Raw genomic sequence first — 23,522 nt, 5'->3', positions numbered from 1 at the left:
GCATGAGAGCCTGGCAACAATGGCCAGTGACAAACACGTTTGCTGAAAGCCCCCCCGGTCCACCTCCAAAATTCAATTGCTCCGGGGGTGGATTGCCGTCCACGTTTTTTGAGCCATCGACGACGACGCGCTTCCACTCCCGCTCTATCACAGCCTGTTCCTGTTATTGTCATCGCCCAGCGCCACCACTCTTGACCGTCAGGAACGCGCCGCCTTTCTTCAGCCAGAGCTAGAACATGGTTTTCTAGTCTTGCAGTCCGTCATATTTTAGGCTCGATTTTCTCTTTTGTGTCCAAGCAGCCTACCGCCCGGGCTTCTTTTCCTTTTTCCTTGACCAAGACCCGAGTCGCAGTCGCGGTCGCGTCTCGTTCCTTGGGTCCCACTCATTGTCTCGGCCCTCCTGTCGCATTGCTCTCGAGTCACCACGACACCTCTTTGGCTCAGGTCTGGCACAAAAATTCTAGACTTGACTTGCGCCTTATCCGGATTGTGCAGCCCGCCACTCTGCATTTTCTGCTTCAAGACGCCAGAAAGGAGACAACGGTGAGGCGCAACCTCACTGCCCCTTTCTCGTGAGACTCGGCCTCTCACTCACAGGCCTTCAATGAGCATCGAGACCAGACATCTTTCCACTCTGGCTCACCACGTTGAAGTGGACTTTGCGAAGTAAGGGGCAACCACACTCAGGGTAGATTCGAAGGCTTACGGTCTTCATTTAGCCTTTCTGGGAAGCACCAAGCGGGACTATCTCTATAAACCTCTCATGGTCCCCCTTCACCAGCTATGACGCTTCACTCGCGGCGCCAGCGCAGTACCCCTTTTCTCCAGAGGAACATCTTGCAAGGCATGGGCAACACCCAGTCTTCGGCTTCCAAGGCCGCTGCTTCCGGAGATGTTTCCAACGGCCATCATGAGGTCCGCCCCAACAAGCGCCGTCGCATGGATGCCGATCATCAGCTCGCCGACCAAATCTTTCAGGCGCGAGATGTTGGCGACCTGCAGCGCAACCTCCGTGTTCAGGTCAACAGGATCTTCCACAGGGCCTCCAAAAGGATATCCCTGGCTCCTTCCGACGATGTCGTGAACCTGAAAGCCCGATGCAAGGTTTCGCTGTCGCATGTCACCAAAGCTGGTGAGGTCTTGCTCTACTGCAACAGCCAGCTGTGCGATATCAGGTCTTTCAAGGACCCTGGCGGCCCAAACCGGATGGCGCGCATCTGCCTGCAACGCCCGTTCTACATCCCGGAAGACAGCATGCGCATCAACCGCGACGACAATGGCTCCTTTGACTTGGCTGATTCTTACCGTCTCTGTGTCGAGCTCGAAGCTGCTGGCCCAACCTTTTGGCCTCCGATTAACATCAACTCTTCAGCCGATGAAGCAAACCCTACCGAGGCCATACACTGGGTCCTCGCTGCCGCATCGTCAGATTTATTCACACGCAGGAAGGCACTACTAAACCTCAAAGTCAAGAAGACACCGCAGTCCCTTGGCCCGACAGAGCATGTCATCGATATTGATGCGCAGTGGACGACTGCCTTTGAGGCAGGCCAGATCCGGGCTGTGGAAGCGGGCACAGAGCCCTCCATCACAGTATCCGGCATGCTAGCCGCGCAGGACTCACTTCTCACGGATTACGGCCAGGAGCCATTATACGAAAGTCCACCAGGAACTCCAGTGAAAGTTCCTAGAAATGGCGCGGTGAACGGGGATGTCCACATCGACGAGGATCTCGAAGAAGAACTCACCCCTAACCGGTCGCTGAGAGTGCGCGGCGCCACCAAGAATTACAACCTGAAAGTCCTCAGTGACAAGGCTCAAGGCAGGGACAAGAAGCGGAAGAAACGCGGTGCCGCGAATGCCGTTGAAGAGGGGACTGTTACCTATCACCTACCCAGCGAGAAAGTCTGTCTGGATTCATTCCGCTGCGTCACGTGCGGCATGCCACATAGCTCGCTGCCTCAGCTACAGGTTCATCTCATCAGTCAACATGACCAGTATGAGTTCCGGCCGCAGTCTCGCGCGAAAGGCGCCGAGTTCGAGGTAGCACACCGCTATGAGTCTTACACATTTGGTCCGGAGCCATTTGCTCTTAGAAGACCTACAAAGGCGTTCGATTTGGATCAGTTCGCAGATGGCAATATTTCATTCTCAACATCACGCTTTGGTACCGAAGACCAAAGCACACCTGGACCCCAACCAGTAGGTCGTGGCAGCAAACAACCGCTCGCCAAACCTGCGCAGGTTCGTTCTCTCGCAAATCCTCCCACAAGAACGTTACTGACTCTGTATAGACACGCTCGACAGTGCTTCTGCCAGATATTGGACAGACGCTCTACGACCCTATCACTAGGGCCACATTACAACCAGGCACCGAATACAAAAAGCCCCCCGCTAGCGATCAATGGCTCATCCAATGGCATCGTGATGCCTTAGCGGACTTCTCTGATGTCCCACCGGATGAAAGGGAGTACATGCAGGAGTGGGACAAGTTCATGCTCACCAAGCGCCTCTCGTCCAGCATATACTTCCCCGCGGCCTGGCTTAGCTTTGTGAGGCTCAAGTCGGAATGGCTCCTCTCCTCGCCTTCTCGTATGACCGAGTTTGGCAAGCATTTTACATACCTGTTGGCGCGAAGTAGTCTCGACCACGGCACCGTCGTGGAGGCCCTCGACCACATTGCAACGCGCAAGGCGAAACTTGGCATCAAGACCGGGGAATATCCGACGCTGGTACCCAAGGGGTCGCCTCAGGGGCCTCACATCCGCAAGAGTGCCGGTGGCTGCTTGGTGTGTGGGCTGACTGTTCTGGGGCCGAGGCTCCTCCTGTGTACCAACCTGGTGAGTGGTGACCCCTGAGTAACATTACAAACGACGCCAGCTAACCTTGTCTACAGAAATGCTCGAAACGGCTTTACCACTCGGATTGCATCAGCGAGAACGCAAAGATGAGCGTCGATGACCCGGATTGGGTTTGCAATGAGTGCTTTGACACACAAGCAGCAGAGCGGACGTAAGAGGGACGCCCGGCCACCGTCAGCCGTGGAAGCAAGACGTATAAGTGTATAGTAAGAAATATCAACCCGTCAACTCAAGGGACGAGAGGAAGATTGGGGGAGGGGGAACGGAGAAGTGTATGAGGGGAAGAAAGAAGCCAAGAGAGAAGAAGCTCATCATTTTCCATTTCGACAAACAAAGCGGATGGCATCTACCTGCATGGGGCAAACGGCGTCGCATCATCATCATTGGGGCGGCCGATAGAGACGGGATTCTAGAGGCACCAGGCATGAAACTATACTAATTGAATCTCACTTTGAAATGACGAGTAAATGGCCTCCTGACGACTAAAGTTGTTCTCCTTTGTTCTGTATTTATAGAGCAATCTATTCGAGATACCAAGACCAACACGTGTATGCGCGGAATCATCAAATGGCAAAAAAACAACGGTTAGAATTTCTGTATGCCCAACCCGGCGCCGGTGCCCCTTTTGCAACATTGAAAACCATAAGGATACCATTACATTTCTCCCCCCCCCCCCCCCTCTCTCTCTCATATTTGCCTTCTCGACAAGAGAATTCAGCCAGCCACCAAGCTCCCAAGTCACTTAGAACCTGTACTTGCTCTGCTTCTTCTTCTCGTCGTTGCGCTTCTCGTCCACCTTTTGCCTCTTGCGCGACTCCTGCGCAATCATCTCGGACAGATCCTCCTCGTACGCCCACTTGGCACCCAGCCCCTCCTCGCGCTTACCCTCCTCGAACCGCCGCCGCACCTCGTCCTTGCTGATGCCGTCGTTGTTGAGCAGCGCGTCCGGGTCGAGCGCGACGTCCACGTCGCCGGGCTTCTTGCGCTTGCGGCTGTCGTCCTCCTGGCCGAGCACGGGCATGTTTGCCTTTTGCTGGTTGAGGTCGTACACCCTGTCGCTGCCAAAGAAGCCCTCGGTGCGCTGCTGCCGCTCGGGGATGACCTGGTACGCCGAGCGCGGGTGCGAGCTCTCCTCCGTGTCGAAGCCGCGGCGCTGCTTGCGCAGGTCCATCTCGCCCGCCACCGAGGTCTCGACGCCGTGGCCCGGGTAATCCGTCGGTACGGACGAGACCATGCCGCCCGAGGTCTCGATGCCGCTCGGCGAGACGAGGCCGCCGCCGGGGCCGTCCTCGTCTTCCTCCTCCTCCTCGTCGGATTCCTCTTCCGAGTCTTCCTCTTCGGACTCCTCGTCGCGGGGTTGCAGCTCACCCCAGAGAGTCTTCTCGACGGGCTCGCCGGTGGCCAGGGGCGCGGCGACGGGTGGTGCGATTTGTGCGCCAGCCTGGTTTGTGAGGCCGAAAACGTCACCTCCGTATAAGGGGCGGTTGAACTCGTCGACGGGGGGCTTGCCCCAGCCACCGGGATGGAAACCCCACGAACCGCCTGGTGGCGGCGGGGCGTTGAGTCCTGGGATCTTGAGAGTGGGATATGATGGAGGCGGGCCGAATCGCTGCTGGTTGATGAGCCATGGTGGGGGTGCGCCTGGCGGCATACCCAAGGCCTCCTTTGTAGCCTCGGTCAGGTCGCCCGGCCGGAAGTGCTGGAAATCAACCTCGCTCTCCTTGCCCTCGTAGTACACCTCGCCGAACCGCGTGAGCTCCGGCTTGGTCTGGAAACGGAAGAACGCATCGTAGAGCTTCTGGTAGTCGATGTCCAGTTTGCCCATCTTGGGAGCGACACGCTCACGTTGCTTTTGCTTCAGAGATTGCTGCTCTTGCTTTTCGAGAACAGCATCGCGCATTTCCGTAATGCCCGTCTCGGCGATAAACTTTGGTAACCGGAAAGGCGGCTTCTCGATACCTCGCTTCGAGGAAAGGTACTCCCTCTTGAGCGCCCAGTGGCCAGGAACGGGCACCACGTTTCTTTGAGCTTTGATCTGCACGAGAAGGCGGGGATCTGTGGCTGAGGTGTCCTGCCACTCGACAACATCGGGTATCTTGACTAAAGCCTTAAGTTCCGCAATAGAAAGCTTGTTGAGCTGCTTTCTCTTCTTCTTGGAGAGCTTCGTCTGTCCTGATGCCTCTTCGTCCTCGCTGGGAATATCGTCTTCGTCCCATATTACCTCGCCTGTGTTTCCTGCATTGGCCTCCTTTGAAACTTCGTCCTCGTCTATCGCGACGCCGAATTTTGAAAAGATATCCTTGAATGCGGCAAACCTCTCATCGTCAAAGTTGAAATCCTCGTCGGCAGGGCCGTCGGCTTCGACCTTGGCGTTGGTCTCGGACTCGTTCTTAACCTCGAGGTCGTTGCCATTCGTTTCTTGTGTTGCCTCAGTCTCTTCAGGCTTCTTCTCGTCGTCTTTGACCTCGGGAGTGTTTGACGCGACCTGATTGTCCTCTACGTCAGTATTACGCGCGCATGCACCGACATCGAACGGGAAACGCACCTCTGTCTGAGCCTTCTTCTGCTCCTTCTTCTTCGCCCTCCGCATCTGGTTCTTGGTCATCTTTGGGGCCGCCATCTTGAATCGAGATGCGCTGTGGAGCTGAACGCTTTTGGTGTAGCTTGTGTTACGACGTAGCAGACCACTGCGGCTATGGTAAATCTTCTCGGATCGATGCGAGGGCGCATGCTTTGTGGGAAAGCAAAACGGCGGTGGTGCTGCAGGCGCGCAGAAGTGGACTGGAGAAGTACAATGCAATGGAACAGATGTTGATGGGCGTCAAATGCTGAACAGCCTTCTGGAGGCGACTGGCGATACGTGACAGCCGCGCCAAACTTTTGGAGGCTGCTTTACGATTAAGTGGGTCCGTCCCTGATCCTGGCCGAAGTGAGAACGGTACGTATTCCTAAGTAGCGCAGTAGGTACTACTCGAAGCTTGGGCCGGCGCCGTCCAGTAAGGTGCTTGGGGTGCCAAGTCTTGTCGGTAGGCGGCGTTACTAATCATCCAGCAGCGCCGTAGGTGCCTCCCCATCAATGCCATAACGCCGTACGGACTGCAGGTGCCAACCCGTTGCGCCGGTCCTCCAGCGGGTTTAGTGCCCCGGGCACGGGCTATTGAATGCCGTGGTACTGGTGGGCGAAGCTCCGTGGGGGGGTGCGTTTCTGCCCCTTGCTCAGCAGGGATAGCAGCCACTGACAACGAGCCATTCCTAAGCCGCGCTGCAGCACCGTGGGATCTCCGATTGATTGAGATGAGGACAGCTCCCCCAGTAACTTTAGGGAGCTGACTTTTGTATGGACGTGTAAATCTCGCCCTGCCGTCGAGACTTTTTTTTTGCCCATGCGAACAAGAGAGAACGTCTGGCCTCCCACCATCAGAGCGTCGCCATCTGAAAATCGACCTTCCACAAAGGCAGAGACAATGCTCGACCTTAAGCAAGTCTAAGGTTTTTTTGATTTTTTTCGCGCATGATTGCCGCATCTGTCACTCGTTTTTCTACCAGTACAAGAGATATCTCCAGAGGGGTGCCCAGGCCTCAGAGGTACTAGGTAAGTAATTTACGAAAATCGCATACCCACCCTGCCAGCATTATCAGCTACCTTACGGAGACGGGATACCTTGTCTTGATACCAAGAACTTTTGTCCCCGCCAAATTTCCCCCAGTGCTCGCGTCATGCCTCACTCCACAACTTCTGGTTCTATAACACAAACCTCCTCGGTCAATCGGTCGCAGCACTCACCAAGACCGTACGGCGATATCGATTCCCTCTCTGCCAACGGCAACGGCGGCATGGAGAAATTCCCCGACCACATCGATTCCCACCTCACCAACGGTTCGAGGGCCCCGAGTCCTGCAAAGTCCAACGGCTATGCGCTACCAGGAGCGCCCGTAGGCGGCGACCGCTGGCAACCCAGAAAGGAGAGTCTCCAGGGTCGCAGCGTCAGATGGGGTGCGCCGGGCCAGCAGGTGCCAACGCGGTATGGCCACGGGAGGCAGAAGAGTCTGGGTGACGCCATTCACAACATACGGACAAGAGGCGGAAGCGTCGGCCAGAATGCTCACGAGATAGCTGATGCGCTCAAGGCGCCTGTCTCTCCTAGGTTGATTGTGAGTCTTGTTTAGAAACGCTGCTCTGCTCCCTTCTTTCTTGCTTGCTAGGCGCTAATGGCTTGCATCGTAGGCGCTCTGTGTCCTCTGGTACACCTCGTCCGCCCTTACGAACACGTCCTCAAAGTCCATCCTGACCGCCTTCGACAAGCCCGCGACGCTGACCCTCATCCAATTCGCCTTCGTGGCGACCTACTGCATCCTCTTCGCCTGGCTCGCCAATATCTTTCCAAGTCTCAAGACGACGATACCAGCTCTCAAGCATGGCATACGCTACCCTTCCCGCGATGTCATTTCGACGACGATGCCCCTTGCCGCATTCCAGATCTTTGGCCACTTGCTGAGCTCGACTGCGACCTCCAAGATCCCCGTCTCGCTGGTCCACACCATCAAGGGTCTCTCTCCCCTTTTCACCGTTCTCGCCTACCGCTTGATCTTCAACATCCGGTACTCTGTCAACACCTACCTGTCCTTGGTCCCCCTGACCCTCGGGGTCATGCTCGCTTGCTCAGGCAAGCACAACAGCTACAGTGGCGAGCTCCTGGGTATCTTGTACGCCCTCCTTGCCACCATCATTTTCGTGACGCAGAACATCTTTTCGAAGCGTCTCTTCAACGAAGCCGCCAAGGCCGAGGCTGAGGGCCAGTCAGCGCGGTCACAAAAACTCGACAAGCTTAACTTGCTCTGCTATTCCTCCGGCATGGCCTTCATCCTGACGGTCCCAATCTGGTTCTGGAGCGAAGGAACCGGAATCATCGGCGACGTCCTACATGACGGCGCAGTCGACCTCAACGAAAAGGCGGGCTCCTTTGACCACGGCCGCCTCACCATCGAGTTCATCTTCAACGGCACCTTCCACTTTGGACAAAACATCCTCGCCTTCGTCCTCTTGTCCCTTGTCTCGCCAGTTACGTATTCAGTCGCCAGCCTGATCAAGCGCGTGTTCGTCATCGTCATTGCCATCATCTGGTTCCGCAACCAAACCACCCCTCTCCAAGGCGTCGGCATCCTGCTGACCTTTGTCGGCCTCTACCTCTACGACCGCACACACGACCGGGACAAGGCGGACCGCAAGGCAAAGATGATGGAGATCAAGGAGGAACCCCTGCTACCCCTGAACACAAAGGACGCCTTGAACGCCAGCCAGAATGCGCCCGTCTTTGAGAGTCCCATGGTCTCTGCTGGAGCATTCCAGTCATTTAGCAACGGGCATTCGCCTCATGGCGAAGATGCCAAGAAGTCTGACGGGCCCAGCAACGGTAGAGCCCGCGGGGCGAGTAACGCCGCCTGGCTCGCACCGGGTACTAAGCAGGAAGATACCTGGCGATTTGGGGACCGGTAGAGGGGTTTTTTGGGGCAGGTCGTAGGATGGGAGTTGTAAAAACATGTCTTTTTTAGGCCAATGAGTCGCAAGGAGTTCAATGTCAATGTACTATCATGATAGGCGCCAGTCTGGGTTGACGGCAATGTATGGATGAAACACACGCGCATACACACATGTTCTTGTAAGCTTGCCTTGGGTTTAGATGTCACGGGGAGATCTGGGCGAGGCATAAGGCGAAATCCACCCTTCGAGATGAGATAACTAGACACCGGGAATCAAGAAAGGCTCCGGCGTTTGAGTGACATAATGCATCCAAAGCTGAAGTTTTACAACGGTTCATCAAAACTGGCAGGATAATCGTGTCCCATTCATATTGTCACTGAGTCTAGCCTCAAGACCCATCAACTGCCATCTCAACATGAAGTCATACGTACGCCGACAACTCAACCTCAGTCAATGAGCCATTCCTCCACCTCAATACCAACACTCCGCCCCACGCCCCGAATGATATCCCACCCAACATTAATCCTCCACTTGCCTCCACGGTCCATCGGATCACCACCCGTGCCAACCTTCATCAGCAACCGCAAACTCGCAAGCGTCGAGATAGCCATACCCACGTCGCCGTCCACCACGCTGCCGCCACCGACAGTACCAAACCCGCCACGCACGTCGGCATCGGCCCACTCGCTCCGCACGGCAGCAAAGATGGCGAGCATGCGCTCCAGAACGAAAGCGTGCGCGCCGAGCAGCTTGCGCGAGATCTTCTTGTGCTTGCTCGGTCGGCCTCGTTTGGGGGCTACGAACCCGCCGCCGCGGCGTTTTCGGCGGCCGTGGTGGTAGGTTGAGAAGAGCGTTAGGTCGTGGCGGGGCGCGTTGTGTGAGGCGAGGTAGGCTGCGAGGAGGAGTAGGCGGGTGGTTGTCGGTAGTAGGGTTGTTAGGTCGGCGGTGGCGGTGCTCATCAGTGCCGTCGCTGATTGAGCTGATGCTGTTGCGTGCTTCGAGGGCGTGCCCACTGGTGTGTGGCCATTCACCTTTGTCGTTGTCGTCGTCGTAGACACCGTCGAAGAAGAATTGCCGAGCTTGATGGAGACGATACTCGGGTTCAGGAGGCTCTCGTCCTGAAAATGCACGCGCGAGGCGATGAGGAGCTTGGAGAACTCGCGCGGGCCGTGGGTGCGCGCCAGGATGGGCGCCGTGAAGCGCGGCCAGAGGGCGTCGCAGCTGTGGCGGCACGAGGGTAGGGTGCGGGACGCCGATGTCGTGAGGGCGTCGCAGACGGCGCCGACGAAGCGGGTCCAGAGGAAGTTTGTGTCGTCCTGCGTCGTGGTCGGGGTCGGCGGCGGCGGGGACGCCGAGATGATTTTTATGAATTCCTGCTTGGTGTAGTTTGGGAATTGGATGTGTGGTACGAAGGAGATGCGGATGCTGGAGGGGGGAGGGGCGGTGACGATGAAGACGCAGGTTAGGCATGGTATCTATGTAGCAACATGTTAGTATGCCATGATTGAGCGCGTGGGGGATGCTTGATCACTCACCACTTCGGATAGCCGTGCTAATGCTGGGAGGAGAGTTGCGGGAGCGTCTCTCTGACGGTCAATTGCGTCAAAGACGAGCACGAGGCGCCAGCCGTCGGGTCGTTGTGTGTACTTTAGCATCTTGCACAGCTCAACCATTAATTGAGCTAACGTCTCGCACTTCTTGGGCGGAGCCTCCCATTGTATCGCGTCCACCACCGCAGCGATTGTCCGCTCGAATAAATGCCGGCCCGTGATACATTGTATAGAGTTGACGATGGCGAAGCTGAGAGAGGTTTTGGGGTCGGCTTCCGGTTCTTCGTCGAGGGGCTTGGAGAGCCTCTGCAGGAGAGACTCGATGATGGCCGACTTTCCGGTGGCTTCGGTGCCGTAGACGATGAGGTTCCGGCAGGGCGCGGCGGCGGGCTGAAGTGTCGAGGTCAATTTCTGGCCTTCACATAGAGTCAAGCAAAAGATTGGCGACTCACATGGAGAAGAGTAGCTAAAGACCGGATCTGACGTTCGCGGCAGGGGAAACGCTCAAATAAGGGGGATAGGAGGAGCTCCTCGGGAAGCTGGAAGAGAGACGCCATGTCAATTGGGCCAATTGCTCTGGCGTTCGAGCCTTTTAGTAAGTATCAACTCGAAAACAGCGTTCGTCACCCGGAGAAGGAAAACCGGGGAAACGGGCCGGAAACCCAAGACCGCCGTGTCGCGTACGAAGGTACGGAGTACATGGGGAGGAAAGGACCTGCAAGCCGTTGAGACGCGAAATCATGTGACCGGAGCATCGGCCCATCTCGGGCCCCTCTTACGGCGGGCGCAGGGGACCAAAATGGCCCGCGTGCGTTGGGACCCAGGCGCCCTGTGCCGGGCGCAGCTCCACTTCTTGAGACTTGACCACACTCAGTTTTAGCTCGTCTGCGGCAGTGCGGCCTCACAGCTCACAGCTCACAGTACTGGTAACTTCTCAAGTCACAACTCTCTCTGCGTGTCTCTCTGGCTAGCCCCCTCCTTCACTCACCCGGAACTGTGCGCCAAGTGTCAAATGTCCACGTTCCCCAAAGGTCAAACAAACATGTCCGTATCCAAACCCAGTCCAGCGCCCAAAAGGGCAACCCACGGAGGGTTGACAGCAGGGAGAAGGGTACTGCGGGAGGCGCAGTGCTTTTACGGATACACAGTACCCTTCTTCCCGACCCTTGGAATGAACAAACTTGTGTGTGTTGCCAGGTTCTAAGAGGCTTGCGCAAGCCTCTTATCCGTACTTTTTCTCTTTTTGCTGCCGCTGCACATGCTTCGTGGCCCTCGCGGCGCAGTTTGGGTACGTCAACGGCATGGAACACACACACCATGTACTGTTGCGGCGCGTTCGTTTCTCTCCCACTTGTAAGGTTGAGCTTCTCCGGCTTCTATTAGCCCGTCTCATTAAAACCCGCATGCCACCACCTTCGAAGGATTCGTGCCGCCTAACAGGGAAAGGCACTAGTCATCCGTCAGATGAGAGTCAGGTAGGGCGCTCGTCAGCTCAGTGTGGGGTCAATGATCTCTCCATCTGTGGCTTTGATAACTAAGGTAATAACACACCTGGGAAGGCAGCAGCATGAGATTCGTTTGTTCGTGAGGCCTCACACACACTTAACCCGACACAACTCAAGTCGGCATGTGCATATCAGAACCAACGGAACCAACCAACCACCTACCTAACCCCTGGGGGCAAAAAAGAGACAAACTTGAAGCTAGCGGGCCGACTAATCAGTGCGAAGGGGGACTGTGTTTTAAAGCTTCATCCGATGACTAGGCGTCTCATTCCGTCAGCAGCGTCACCCGCCCACGGAACTCTGTTTCAACCCCGACGACATCTCTACTTCCCCCGTCCGGCCGTTGGACATCATCCCTAAAAAAAGTAGAGGTCCGAGCATCACCAACTCAACCCCTTCTACCTAGCGTCCCGACTTCACACACACTTGACAATTTCCGAACGACGTACCTTTCACCTCATCGCCACTACCGCGAAGCTTCTCTTTCTCTCCCTCCCATCTTCCCCACTCGCCATTCATCTCACCCCAACAACCTCCACCTCATCTCACTTCACCCCGTAGCCATCCTTCCCTCTCATCCCGAATCCTGACGGACGCCGTAAGACTGAAGGGCAGCCACTTGGTTCAGATTCACCATTGAGACGAGAGTCGGGTGGCCTTGGGGGGCCCCGTCAAGGACACAATCACACACACAATGACCATCCTCTCATCCTCCGGACAGTCAGACTCAGCGGACGCCGCCGCAGGAACCTCAACAAACCACATCGAGGATAAACCATACCACTCAAAACGGCCCCACAAGAAGTCCCGGACGGGATGTAAGAACTGCAAGACACGCAAGGTGAAGTGCGACGAAGCTCGTCCAACATGTCGTAACTGCGTGCTCCGCAAGGCCAATTGCAACTACCCCGGACCGTCCCACTCCCACTCCGACCACCGCCCACCGGGATCGCCATCAGGCTCCTCCGCCGGGCCCTTCTCCCCGGCCCGCTCGCGGTCTCACACGCCGCCGCAGCACCGCCGCAACAGCCACCATGCAACCGCCGGCGGCGACGACGACGACGCCAACGCCCTCGTCATCAAAGAACCGCTCTACATCCCCGCCGGCGACAGGGACGCCATCGACATGAAGCTCCTCTGGTTCTACACCACAAACACCTTCACCTCCTTCGCCACGCAGGCCGGCAGGGTGAAGCGCATCGACGACATCCTCAAAGTCAAGATCCCGAGCCACGCCTTCCAGAGCCCCTTCCTCATGGACTGCCTCCTCGGCACCTCCGCCCTCCAGCTCCAGCACCTCAAACAAGACATCGCCCCCTCCCGCGCCCTCCGCTACCGGGCCCGCGCCTTCGAGGGCTACCGCAAGGCCATCGAGGAGGGCAAACCGGAAACTTTCCCGGCCCTCATCGCGACTTCCCTGCTGCTCACCGCCTTATCGTCGCAAATGTTCCGCGAAGAGGGGACAAAGGACCTCTACATCATCGACTGGATGGTCGTCTGGCGCGGCATCGGCCTCATGATCGACATGGCTACGCCGCAGACCCTCTGGGACTCTGGTCTCGCGGAGCTCTTTATGCGTCCGCCCATCAACCTCGACGAGGCGGCCAAGCACATCCCTAATAACCTGCTCTTCATGGTCTCTTCTATCCAGCCAGGCGACCCGGACTACGAAGACATCTCGACGTACTACGATACGCTCAAGTACCTCGGCTCCCTCTACGCCGAACTCGTCAACGGCTTCGGACCCATCATGACCCTACGCGTCGTGACGTGGTTCACTTTCATTCCGAAGGGGTTTGTCGAGCTTGGGCGGGAAAAGAGGCCTCGCGCGCTCGTTATTTTGGCTCATTACCTCATGTTCATGAAGGCGACGCAGAATCTGTGGTGGATCGAGGGTATTGGCGACCGTGAGATTGCAGGGATTGTGAATTATCTGGGCGAAGGCTGGTACGAACAGCTTGCCACGCCGCGCCTGGCTCTGCTGCTGGACGATCGTACTGATATTGCGCGGTTGATCCTTGGTGATCCGGACTGGGAGTCGCCCATTGACTTTTACAATGCCCCGACGCGGGATCCACGCACGGAGCTGCTCACTTGGGTCGATGATCACGGCAAGCGGTATAAGGGCATGCCGCAACGTGTAGGGGACTTGCACCCTGCGGATCCGGCGCCGAGGACGCTACCCTGGGAGAGGGACGGTTTTCATCATGATCCTATGATGCTCAGCCCTGCGGGGCGGCGATATGCTGAGAGAGTTTTAGAGGCGATTGATTCGGGAGTGCAGGACATGGACGTATCATAGGAGCCGGGAACCGGTCCCATCGATTGACAGGCCGTCGGGCCCATTGGCAGGGTTCGATCACAATACCCAATTGGCGCACTTGGCTCACGGAATACAGTGGATGGTGTAACTACTTATCTGAACCCTTCCAGTTTGAATAAACAGAATCGGCACATTCAACATTAATCCAGTGCGAGCCTATCGAATTATATACTCGATCGAGACCAGAACTCCCGATGCAAAACGGAGTCGAGAATTTACAACTTAGAGAATACTCACAAGGACATAGCCGCGGGAGATATTTCAATGTGTTCACCGTGCAGCAATGGGGGGGGGGGTCCCGGTCAAAAGACACCACCTATGGTCATACGGTGATAATTGAGCGTAGAACTAGGTAGTCTAGATTAATCTTTGCTGGTCGTGTGGCTCCAGCGCTCTCGTCCTACCTCCGCTACCAGGTTCACACATCCTTACCCAAACCCCTACTCTCCGCCGCAAAACAAGCTTGCGACTGCGATAGAAAGCTCTGTCGAGGCAAAAAGCAGCAGAAAAAGCGAAGCATTCTACCAAAGCCGCGAAACTTGACTTCGGTGGTAGTGCAGGCTGTTCGGTCCCAGGCTGGCACCACACTCCTGGCAAGTAATCCTGATGTCTCGCGTTGCTGGAACGTATGTTTCCGTCTCAGGATGGTCCTTCTTTCTGTGCTTGATGAGATCTTTCTCTCTCGCGTAACCCTTTGCGCCAGTCTTGCTGCATCCTCTCACCGTACAGGGGTATTGTGTGAAGTCGTGGGCGTTCTTCATGTGTCTGGTGTATTCCGACTGTGACTCGAATGGCTTGGAGCGGTTTTGCTCTTCGCGACTGAGTGATTTGAACTTGTTGTCCCGGTGGTGCGGGCAATCCGTAAAGTGGCAGACTGGAGGTATCTGATACTTCCCACGACGGCTGGGTATGATGTCTTCAATCTTTCCCTCAGCCTCGAACTTGTGGTAGCCGCGCACATGCTGTAGGAGATGATCTCTTCTTCGAAACCCGTTCTCTCCGCGATGACTTTTGCAGAACTGGCAGGGAAATTTTGGCAGGTCGGTCCCCATAGAGTCAAGATGTCGGTAGAGGACATCAAGTCGAGCGAAGTTCTTACCACAGGAACAAGCAAAGGGATTGTGTTGTGCTTCGTTGGCGTGCTCCTGCAGCTTGGACTTGTTCCTGAACTCGACCGAACACTCAACACAAGCGAACGGATGCCCCATTTCAATGCGCTCGTGGCCTTCAAGATGAGGTCGGCGTTGATGAGCGTCACGCTCTCTATCGCTCACGAATCCCTTACCACACCCGTGGACTGAGCACAAAAATGCCTTATGTTTGTTCCGCTTAGCATGGTATTCCAGGTTCCAGGGGTATTCGTGATGCACGCCGCACTCTGCGCAAGTCAGGTCTGCTTTTGCCGCAGTCCTCTCGACTGAAGCAGTAGAAGCTGTCTCCAGGGGCTTCGAACCATTTTGGACTGAAGCGCTGGCCAATGACAATGTCAAATCGTTGCCGTTATCCGTACTGCAATGATGCATGATCTCATCTGCACTAACACTGTGTTAACTCGAGAGGAGATATGGGGAATGGAGCGGGGAACTCACGGCCAGATTGAATTGACGGCACTGTCATAGCTGACACCCTTTTTGTTAGCAAGTGTTAAAAAAAAAAGTCTCACGGATCCAGGGGGTCCGCAGCGCCAAGAGCGCCATCGTCGACGTGGCCGAAGTCGTAGTAACCAGTAGGATCAAGGAGATCCATAAAGCTGGTGTCATTGGCGTTCTGCTCGGTGCCGAGTTCAGCAAGGAACTTGTCGAAGTCGCTGGTCCAGGTGACGTTGTCAGACATTGCGGCGTTGGTTGATTACTGGGGTGCGTTGAAGCGGCGAGGGAAAATCAGGCTGTGATGGGAGCTGTATGCTGGTGTAGAGTCGCAAAAGAGGTGCGGATGAGTGTTGGTCAAGGAGAAGAGGGGGACGGGGGAAGCGTCCTGCTTATGTCGCTCTCAGGAGAGCCTCCTAACAGTCTCTCGCTGCTTTAACGAGAAGACAACATGTCTGAGAGGCGGTGGAGGTTTGAACCTGGAGACGAGAAGGTGATAGGATGGGGAATCAAGCCACCTTCCGCCCTATTTGTGTGAGGAACAGGAACTGACACCCTATTTCTGTGAGATAAGGAAAGTGAGGCTGTTGGAAGCGGCCATATGCAGATTGGTCTGGGGTTGCCTCAAGCAGGCGGCATACAACTTGCAAGGAAGTTGGGCGAACCAGAGAAGCAGCGAGGAGGGGTCGCAAGATATGTATGGTATGATGTGTGTATTGAAACAACCAAACTCCAAAGAGCAACAAAACAACATGAAATCGTTCACAGCATTTTCCAAACCAATTGCAAAGCCCCTCGTCCAATCGGAGAATCTTCAACATCAACAAGACAACAAATGATATCAGATAAAAGACAAAAAATGGTAACACACCCGAAACTAGTCCCCCTCTATGCAGTCTTTAGTACAGTATGTACAAAATCTCTCCTCTTACTGCTGCTCAAACAACAGCGACCTGGGGTTACCAAGCAGAATCTTGAACGTCTCCTCAATCTTATCAAGAAGCTCCGCAGCATGGCCCTTCCACGATTCGAACGTGACAATCTCAATCGTCAACTTGTCGCCTTGGGGGAATGCCTGGATCTTCCACTCGCGAAGGGGCTCCTGCTGCGGGTAAATCGTCTCCATGCGGCTGCTCGCCGTCTCGAACCCGAGGCTCTCGACGTGCTCGACGTCCTGGTGCACCACAGTGTCGAACCAGTCCACCGAGGCGGGCCAGTCGGTGCACAGCTTGGCGATCTCGGGCAGGCCGATGCCCTCGTGCGCCGAGCTGGCAATGTGCTGGTTCTGCACGAGGTTGAGGAGGTCGAGGACCGTCCAGTCGTCCTCGAACTTGACGCGCACGGGCACGTATTGCCAGCAGGGGCCGACGACCATGTCGGCGTTGGGGAAGTCGATGTTGCGGCCGCTGACAACTTCGCCAAAGGTGACGTCGCGCGTGCTCTGCAGGCGGGCGAGGGTAAGGGCCCAGGCTGCGGTGGGGAGGGTGGCGATGGTCACATCCTTGGAGCGGGTTGAGATGTCGAACGTCCTGTCGATGGCGTAGTGCTGTCTCTCCGTCACGGGGGTATCAGGCTTCAGCACATTAACGGAGGATCCCTGGAGGAGCTCTTTCCAGTAGTCGACGCTCTGGGGGATGTTGGACTTGACAACGTGGCCGACGAAGGAGGAGAAGGGGAGAGCCTTGGGAACGGGCTTGCCCTCGTGCAGAGCTGAAAGCTGGTGCAGCATGATGGGAAGGCAAATCTCATCGTACTGAGCGTGCGAGACGCGGAACACCAGAGCGGATTGACCGTTGCTGCTGTGGACGAAGAACCACTTGACAAAAATGGAGCCAAGCGGCATCCGGGTCTGGACGTCCATGTTGCAAAGGTCCTTGACAAAGGTCTCGACGTCACTGTCGATCTCGTACTCCACGACGGGGGTCTTGACGTCTTCGAGGATGACGCTCAGGCAAGCGCCATTGTGCTTAACAAAGACTGATCTCAGGACCTCGTTGAGGGAGACGAGCTCTTGACAGCTCTGGAAGAGGCGGGGGCGGTCAACGTCGCTCTCAAAGTACATGGCCTCATAGCGAGCAGAGAAGCGAGGGATCTCAATAGTGCCCTTGACGGCGACCTCCTGCAACGGTCTTGCGGGAAAGGCGTCGACAATCTTCCATGTCGGGTCGGCCAACAGGGGGCGGAGAGTCTCTGCCGGGGCATCGCCGAGGTCCTCAACCAGCTCAAAGGGAACGAGAGGCTTCAGGGACTCTTGAGAGTCCTGAGTGGGCTCAGAGTCCTGCAGGACGCTGGCCATGTCGTACAGCGTCCTCTTCGTGAAGACCTGGTTGACGGTAAGTGTGAGGCCAGCCAAGCGGGCCTCAGAGACGAGCTTCATAGCACCGATGGAATCTCCACCAAGACGGAAGAAGCTGTCGTTGAGGCCAATGTCGCTCTCGGGGAGCCTGAGCACGCGGCTCCACAGAGTGCGCAGACGACGCTGCTTGGCGGATGTGGCAGAGATGCGCTTAGTAGGCGCCTTGGTAGCAGTGCTGGCCTTTTGGACCAGATCGCTCGTCTTGCCGGTGATCTCGACAGATCCATCCGCGTTGAATTTGGCGAGGCGCTCCGTCTTGTAGAATTTGCCAGCCTCCTTGTTCTCGGCCCACGAAGGGTTCTCTAGCGTGGAGAGAGACAAGTCAGACTTGCTGACGACCACCAATTCACCAACAACTCCAAGAGGTGCCAGAAGCGCAGAGTCGGTTGGGTTAACAATGTACACCGCCTCGGCCTCCGGGTACTCCTGCTGAACGCTCTTGGCGCTCTCGGTGCTCAAGCGAGCGATCTCGGTCTTGTCCTCCTCAGTCAGGTACGCGATGTCGCCAAGTGGCGTGTCGGTAAGCTGGCAAAGCTTCTGCGCCACTTGAGAGAACTGAGCGAGTGCCTTCTCCATGAGAGGCTTCTGAACAGTCTTTGAGTCGAACGAGGCCATCACCAAGAAGCCCTTGGGGTCCGTCGAGCAGACGAGCATGAGGGCGTAGGTGTTGAACTTGAGAGCTTCTTCCGCGGCTTCCGCGTCGCCAGCGGGGACGAGGCGGTTGGCGGGGTACTTATTGAACTCTTCCTGGTCGAAGTCGTCCGCGCTCGGGTGCAGAACGAGGCCGGTTCTCAGCTCGCAGGCCTCGAGGGCATCCGGGCTGAGACGGCGGATGTGCTGGAGACCGGTGTGCTCGTAAGGGATCTGTTGGATGGTCTGGTCTTGGATGTCTTGGAGGTAGTCGCTGACGAGCGTCTCGGCGTTGACCTGGGTGCGGAAGGGGACAGTCGTGATCATGGGGCCCTCGATTTCGTCGGAACCTCTGATGGGCGCGTTACGGCCGGTGAGAGTCTCGCCAAAGATGACGTCGTTGGATGAGGCGTAGTGGGATGCCACGTAGGCCCAGGCACCGCGAATCACGGTGGCGACGGTGGTGTTGGAGGCAGGTCTGCCGTTCAGGGGCACGTAGACCTCCAGAAGAGAGTCGGCCTGCGTCTGGTAGCCCTCGTACGGCAGCGCGGGGAACTGCGTAGTGGCAGCGGCACCCTGGAGCTGTTCGCGCCAGTATGTCTCGGCGGCGCTGCGGTCCATGCTGCCGAGGTACTTGATGAAGTCCTTGAACTCGGCCGGGCGCTGGACCTTCTCTCCGTCAAAGGCCTTGTTGACCTTGTCGACGATGAGGGGCATGCACCAGCCGTCGTACAGGGCGTGGTGCATCGTCAGCACGAACTGCACCTTGCCCGACGCGTTGTCCGTGACGAGGGCGTAGCGGACGAGGGGTCTGCCAAGGTCCATGCCCTCCTCGCGGTCCTTGACGAGGTAGCCCTGGAGGTCGTCGCCAATGTGCCAGGCAATGTCTTCCTTGACGACAACCTGGGCGAGGCCGCGGCCCGGCACCTGGACGATTCTCGTGCGGAGGATGGCGCAGTCCGCGGCGGCGACGTCGAAGGCGTTGCGGAGCTTGTCTGCTGTCGCCGCGTCCGCGAGGTCGACGACTCTCTGCGCGACGTACGCCGAGGTGACCTTGGCCGACAGAGCCATGAGACCCTCTTGGAGGGGCGTGCAGGGGTAAATGTCCTCGATGGCGGACTCGTCGATACCGCAGAGCTTGGCGGACTCGGCGCGGGCCTCCTCGGGGGTCCATCCTTCCTCGAGGAGGGAGAAGGGCGCGACGGCGGCGTCGTCTTCCTTGGACACCTTGATCGCGTTCTCAGCCATGGCCTTGAGCGTGGGGAAGTTGAAGATGGTTGCGACAGTCAGAGCGATGCCGTCCTCTCTCGCGGTAGCGACGAGCTTCATGGCGCGGAGAGAGTCTCCGCCGAGAGCGAAGAAGCTGTCGTGCAGACCGATGGCGGCGGCGGACTCGCTGCCCAGGATCTTGATCCAGACCTGCTGCAGCGCCTTCTCCATCTCCGTCTCGGGCTCCGATTTCTCGGTGGGCGCGACGCGCAGGCGGGCGACCTGCTCGCGGGACATGGAACCTCCGAGCTCGCGCAGGCGCTTGCGGTCGATCTTCCCCGAGACCAGGGAGGGCATCTTGCGGAGGGGGATGTAGGCCGAGGGGACCATGTAGCGGGGGATCTCGGCACCGAGGGCAATGTCGATCTCGGCGATGGCCTGGCTGAACTCGGGGGAGAAGGTGGTGACGTCGCCGACCTCGGCATCTGCAGGGCCGTCAACGGGGTTCTGCTCGACGACAAAGGCGACGAGCGTCGGCTCGCTGCCGCCGGGTTTGATGACCTCGGCGACAATCTTGACGCCTGAGGGCATCTTGCCCCGGAGGTGGTGCTCGACCTCGGCCAGCTCGATGCGTTGACCGCGGAGCTTGACCTGCTGGTCCTTGCGGCCGACGAAGGCGATGGAGCCCGTGCCGTCCGGGTCGTAGCGGACCAGGTCGCCCGTCTTGTACAGGCGTCCGTGTCTGCCGCGGGCGGGACCGCCGCCGGCGAGCAGCCAGGCCGGGTCCTCGATGAAGACCTCGTCCGTCTTGGCCTTGTCGTTGAGGTAGCCCATGCCAACGACGGGGCCCTCGATGAGGAGCTCGCCGACGGCGCCGACGGGCATGAGGCGCTCGTGGTCGTCCGGGTCGACGATCCAGGTGAGGCCGCCCGTGCCCTTGCCGATGTTGGTTGAGGTGCTGCTGACGTTGCCGTTGATTGTGCAGCCGACGGTGCACTCTGAGGGTCCGTAGGCGATGATGACGCTCGTGGTCTTGCTCCACGTCGAGGCGTCACCCGCAGAAACGGCTTCACCTCCGAGACCGAGGACCTCGAGGGAAGGGATGACGTCCGCGTCGAGGACGCGGGCGACAGAGGGGGTCATGTGCGCCATGTTGCACTTTGAGTTGCGGATGGCGCCGCTGAGGTCGTTCATGCGGTCCTCGTCCGAGGCGATGCAGAGGCAGCCGCCGGCGGCGAGCGTGCAGAGCATGCAATCGATGCTGACGTCAAAGGCGTACGAGGCAAAGTCGAAGCAGCGCGAGTGGGCGCGGTAGCCGACCTCCCAGCCGCGGGGCACGGCGCCGCTGGTGAAGTTTTCGTGGGAGATCATGACGCCCTTTGGCTTGCCCGTGCTGCCGGAGGTGAACTGGATGTAGAGCGGGGACGAGGGCGGGACGACGGGCAGCTCGGCGGCGAGCTCGAGGGTATCATTGTTGAGGGTGTCGTCCGAGGCGATGACGAGGGTCTGCTCGGGCGCGATGCGCCGGCCGAGGTCGCTCTGGTTCTGGGAGGTGACGATGATGGTGGCGCCGGTCTGCTCGACGATGGTGCGGAGGCGGGCCTCGGGCTGGGACGGGTCCGTGAGGGCGAAGGCGGCGCCGGCTTTCATGACGGCCAGGAGGGCGACGGTGGTCCAGCGGGACTTCTCGAAGCACATTGGCACCGTGGAGCCGACGGTGACGCCGCGGGCGACGAGGTGGCGCGCGAGGCGGGTGGAGAGGCGGTCGACGTCGCCGTAGGAGAAGTTACCGTCCCAGGACTCGACAGCCGGCCTTTCGGGTCCCTTGGCCGCGACCTCGGAGATGATGTCCTGCATGCACTTTTGCATGTTCTCGGGCAGCTCGGCGTTCCATGTCCAGAGCTGCTCGAGGTCCTTTGCGGTGGGACCGATGGTGTCCGAGACCTGACGGTAGGGCTTCTCGAGGATAGTGGTGAGGATCTCGACGAAGGAGTCGAGCTGGAAGATGGCGTGGCGGTAGGAGAGGACGGCCCGGTCCCATTGGGCCTTGATCACCAGCTGGTTCTCGTTGAGCGTCGCTTCGATCTGGTATGTCCACTGGGTTCCGGAGTCAGCATGTTGAAGTGAATGTTGTATATTAGGATATAACGTATCACGAAAGAGGGTCGTCTACGTACGTCTTGTGATCTCTTGGAGGGAGCCTTCTCAGAGTTGCCCTGAGGTTTGGGTGCTCCATTGTTAAAGTATATCACCGGGATAGTCTGCGCTTCACTCTCGAGACCGCTCTCGCCGAGGTCCTTGATGACCTCCAAGGCCTCTGCTATCGAGTCGCTGTTCTTGAACGGCGCCTCGCTCAGGCTCAGGCTGTTGTGTGTCGCCGACGACGGTTCCTGGCCGTCCCGTGTTCTGAATCCCCAGTTCACCTTGCTCAGGCCGTCGTCGTTGTTGCGGTGGAGGACGAGCAGCCATGCAAGAAGGAGCTCATGTCTAAAGTCGCTTACACCGGCGGTGGTGGTGGTGGATTCGGCCCGCGATGTCACGACGACGGTCCTCGTTGAAGAGGGGTTCACGGTATTGTTGCCGTTGGTCAAGCCGTTTGTTGCGCCGTCAGTGAGGCCTGTTTCTTGGTAGGCGGTTCCGCCGCCTTCGCTGTCTCGCAAATGCATCGTGTGTTTGGTTTCTGTTTACTTCCGGGGGGGGGGGGGGAAGGGGGGGTATCGAAGAGAAGTGAGTGGTGGCAAGGAAGAGGAGGATGGAGGGGTAAAGTTAACGAGCGTTATGAAGTAATTCGAGGTTGAACTCGCAGCATTTCACAAGCCTTTGGACAACGATGGCTTCGTCTGGTTCCTTCTGCAAAACGACGTCTGGTTTGAGACTTGTTGAAGAAAGATGTTTGGATTTTTGTCTGACGAGGACGATCAACCGGCCCAAGGGTGGAGAGCTGCCCTTTCACTCACACATACGCAGTACTTCGTAGACATGCACCAAGACTCGGAGGAGTCTTGTATACTCACAGTAACCGCGAGAGGCTCTTATGTGTGCGACTCTGCAGGTCTGTCCGGCAGGTATCCTTGCATGAAGACTACCCGAGAAACATACATGGCTTCCCGACTTCTTGATTAGATCGACGAACCCCATGGCTGGGTACTGCGGTATGTACCTTGCGGCGGCGCTGCAGCCGAGCTACGTCTCCTCGCAGACCGAGCTGGATCATGAATGGACTGCGCTGCCGCTGCGGAGAGCAAGCGGAGGAGGGTAAAGCGGGAAAAAAAAGCCTGTGAAAGAGAAAGGGCGTGCATATTGTTTCTCGCCCCGGGAACCACCAGACACACCAGTCAGTTTCTTGCGATGCTCATTGATGGGAAGGGCAGATGCGAGCCACAACGGCGCAACGTGCCTAATCCATGGAGCCGTCCGGGTGGGTATAGCAGAAATGGGTTGTGTAATGTGTGACTTTGTGTCCGTATGTGTGTGTGAAAGAACGGAGTATCTGGTACGCTGGTACGAATACCGGTCGTTGATTCCGCCCAACTCGACTTCGGCGCGAACGAATGGGCCTGACTAAACAACCTAGGAACCACCAAAGGAACCTAGCATAGGTATGCTGCATGCAGAACTATTGCGACTGTACCACAAAGTCAGCGTTCTGGGAACTTTGGGAGAGCCACAGAGAGAGAGAGTGAGGGACGTCAGATGCGAACGAGTTGAGCACACCCTCGCAGCACCAATGAGGCAAGAGTTTCATGACGGGTCCCCTTGAGCTAAGGCGCCATCTCATCATACGTTCTCGTGGTTCTGGACGGGAGGGAAAAAAGGTACACTACTGGGAGGAGTGAAGGAGGGAAAAAAGAGAGAGAGAGAGAGAGGCAAGGGGGTTGATGTGGGAGGGGAGGGGCGTGTGATGATGTCGTGGGTCCTTCCTCCGATGCGACCTTACGAAAAAGAGAAACGAAGCAAGAGCTCGGGGGGGAGCTGGGAGCTGGGAGGGTGCGAGGTACAAAGATACCTGACCGGTACATGGCC

The 23,522-nt window shown here is 57.5% G+C and overlaps 7 protein-coding genes across 7 annotated transcripts; 3 read left to right on the top strand and 4 right to left on the bottom strand.

Moving 5' to 3' along the window:
• Positions 1-783: 783 nt before the first annotated feature.
• CCOS01_14119 (uncharacterized protein) lies at positions 784-3,016 on the top strand (the record flags this gene model as incomplete). The annotated part of the gene is made up of 3 exons (XM_060462263.1): positions 784-2,244; positions 2,295-2,840; positions 2,897-3,016. The coding sequence occupies 3 exons, from the start codon at positions 784-786 to the stop codon at positions 3,014-3,016; spliced, it is 2,127 nt and encodes a 708-aa protein (XP_060307359.1).
• Positions 3,017-3,603: 587 nt separating this feature from the next.
• CCOS01_14118 (uncharacterized protein) lies at positions 3,604-5,481 on the bottom strand (the record flags this gene model as incomplete). The annotated part of the gene is made up of 1 exon (XM_060462262.1): positions 3,604-5,481. The coding sequence occupies one exon, from the start codon at positions 5,479-5,481 to the stop codon at positions 3,604-3,606; it is 1,878 nt and encodes a 625-aa protein (XP_060307358.1).
• A 1,097-nt stretch (positions 5,482-6,578) lies between these two features.
• Positions 6,579-8,355, top strand: CCOS01_14117 (triose-phosphate transporter; the record flags this gene model as incomplete). The annotated part of the gene is made up of 2 exons (XM_060462261.1): positions 6,579-7,013; positions 7,087-8,355. 2 exons carry the CDS (start codon positions 6,579-6,581, stop codon positions 8,353-8,355), a joined length of 1,704 nt encoding a protein of 567 aa, XP_060307357.1.
• Positions 8,356-8,786: 431 nt separating this feature from the next.
• CCOS01_14116 (origin recognition complex subunit Orc5) lies at positions 8,787-10,447 on the bottom strand (the record flags this gene model as incomplete). Its single annotated transcript, XM_060462260.1, has 3 exons — positions 8,787-9,815; positions 9,876-10,280; positions 10,343-10,447. The coding sequence occupies 3 exons, from the start codon at positions 10,445-10,447 to the stop codon at positions 8,787-8,789; spliced, it is 1,539 nt and encodes a 512-aa protein (XP_060307356.1).
• A 1,642-nt stretch (positions 10,448-12,089) lies between these two features.
• Positions 12,090-13,697, top strand: CCOS01_14115 (uncharacterized protein; the record flags this gene model as incomplete). The annotated part of the gene is made up of 1 exon (XM_060462259.1): positions 12,090-13,697. The coding sequence occupies one exon, from the start codon at positions 12,090-12,092 to the stop codon at positions 13,695-13,697; it is 1,608 nt and encodes a 535-aa protein (XP_060307355.1).
• A 542-nt stretch (positions 13,698-14,239) lies between these two features.
• On the bottom strand, positions 14,240-15,551 carry CCOS01_14114 (uncharacterized protein; the record flags this gene model as incomplete). Its single annotated transcript, XM_060462258.1, has 2 exons — positions 14,240-15,227; positions 15,382-15,551. 2 exons carry the CDS (start codon positions 15,549-15,551, stop codon positions 14,240-14,242), a joined length of 1,158 nt encoding a protein of 385 aa, XP_060307354.1.
• A 681-nt stretch (positions 15,552-16,232) lies between these two features.
• CCOS01_14113 (AMP-binding enzyme) lies at positions 16,233-22,165 on the bottom strand (the record flags this gene model as incomplete). Its single annotated transcript, XM_060462257.1, has 2 exons — positions 16,233-21,596; positions 21,677-22,165. 2 exons carry the CDS (start codon positions 22,163-22,165, stop codon positions 16,233-16,235), a joined length of 5,853 nt encoding a protein of 1,950 aa, XP_060307353.1.
• Positions 22,166-23,522: the final 1,357 nt, after the last annotated feature.

Source organism: Colletotrichum costaricense (assembly GCF_030867565.1).
Source record: "Colletotrichum costaricense strain IMI 309622 chromosome Unknown Scaffold_19.1, whole genome shotgun sequence".
Classification (NCBI taxonomy): Eukaryota; Fungi; Ascomycota; class Sordariomycetes; order Glomerellales; family Glomerellaceae; genus Colletotrichum; species Colletotrichum costaricense.
Note: the sequence above shows the minus strand (reverse complement) of the source record. Positions and strands in the feature narration are given on the sequence as shown.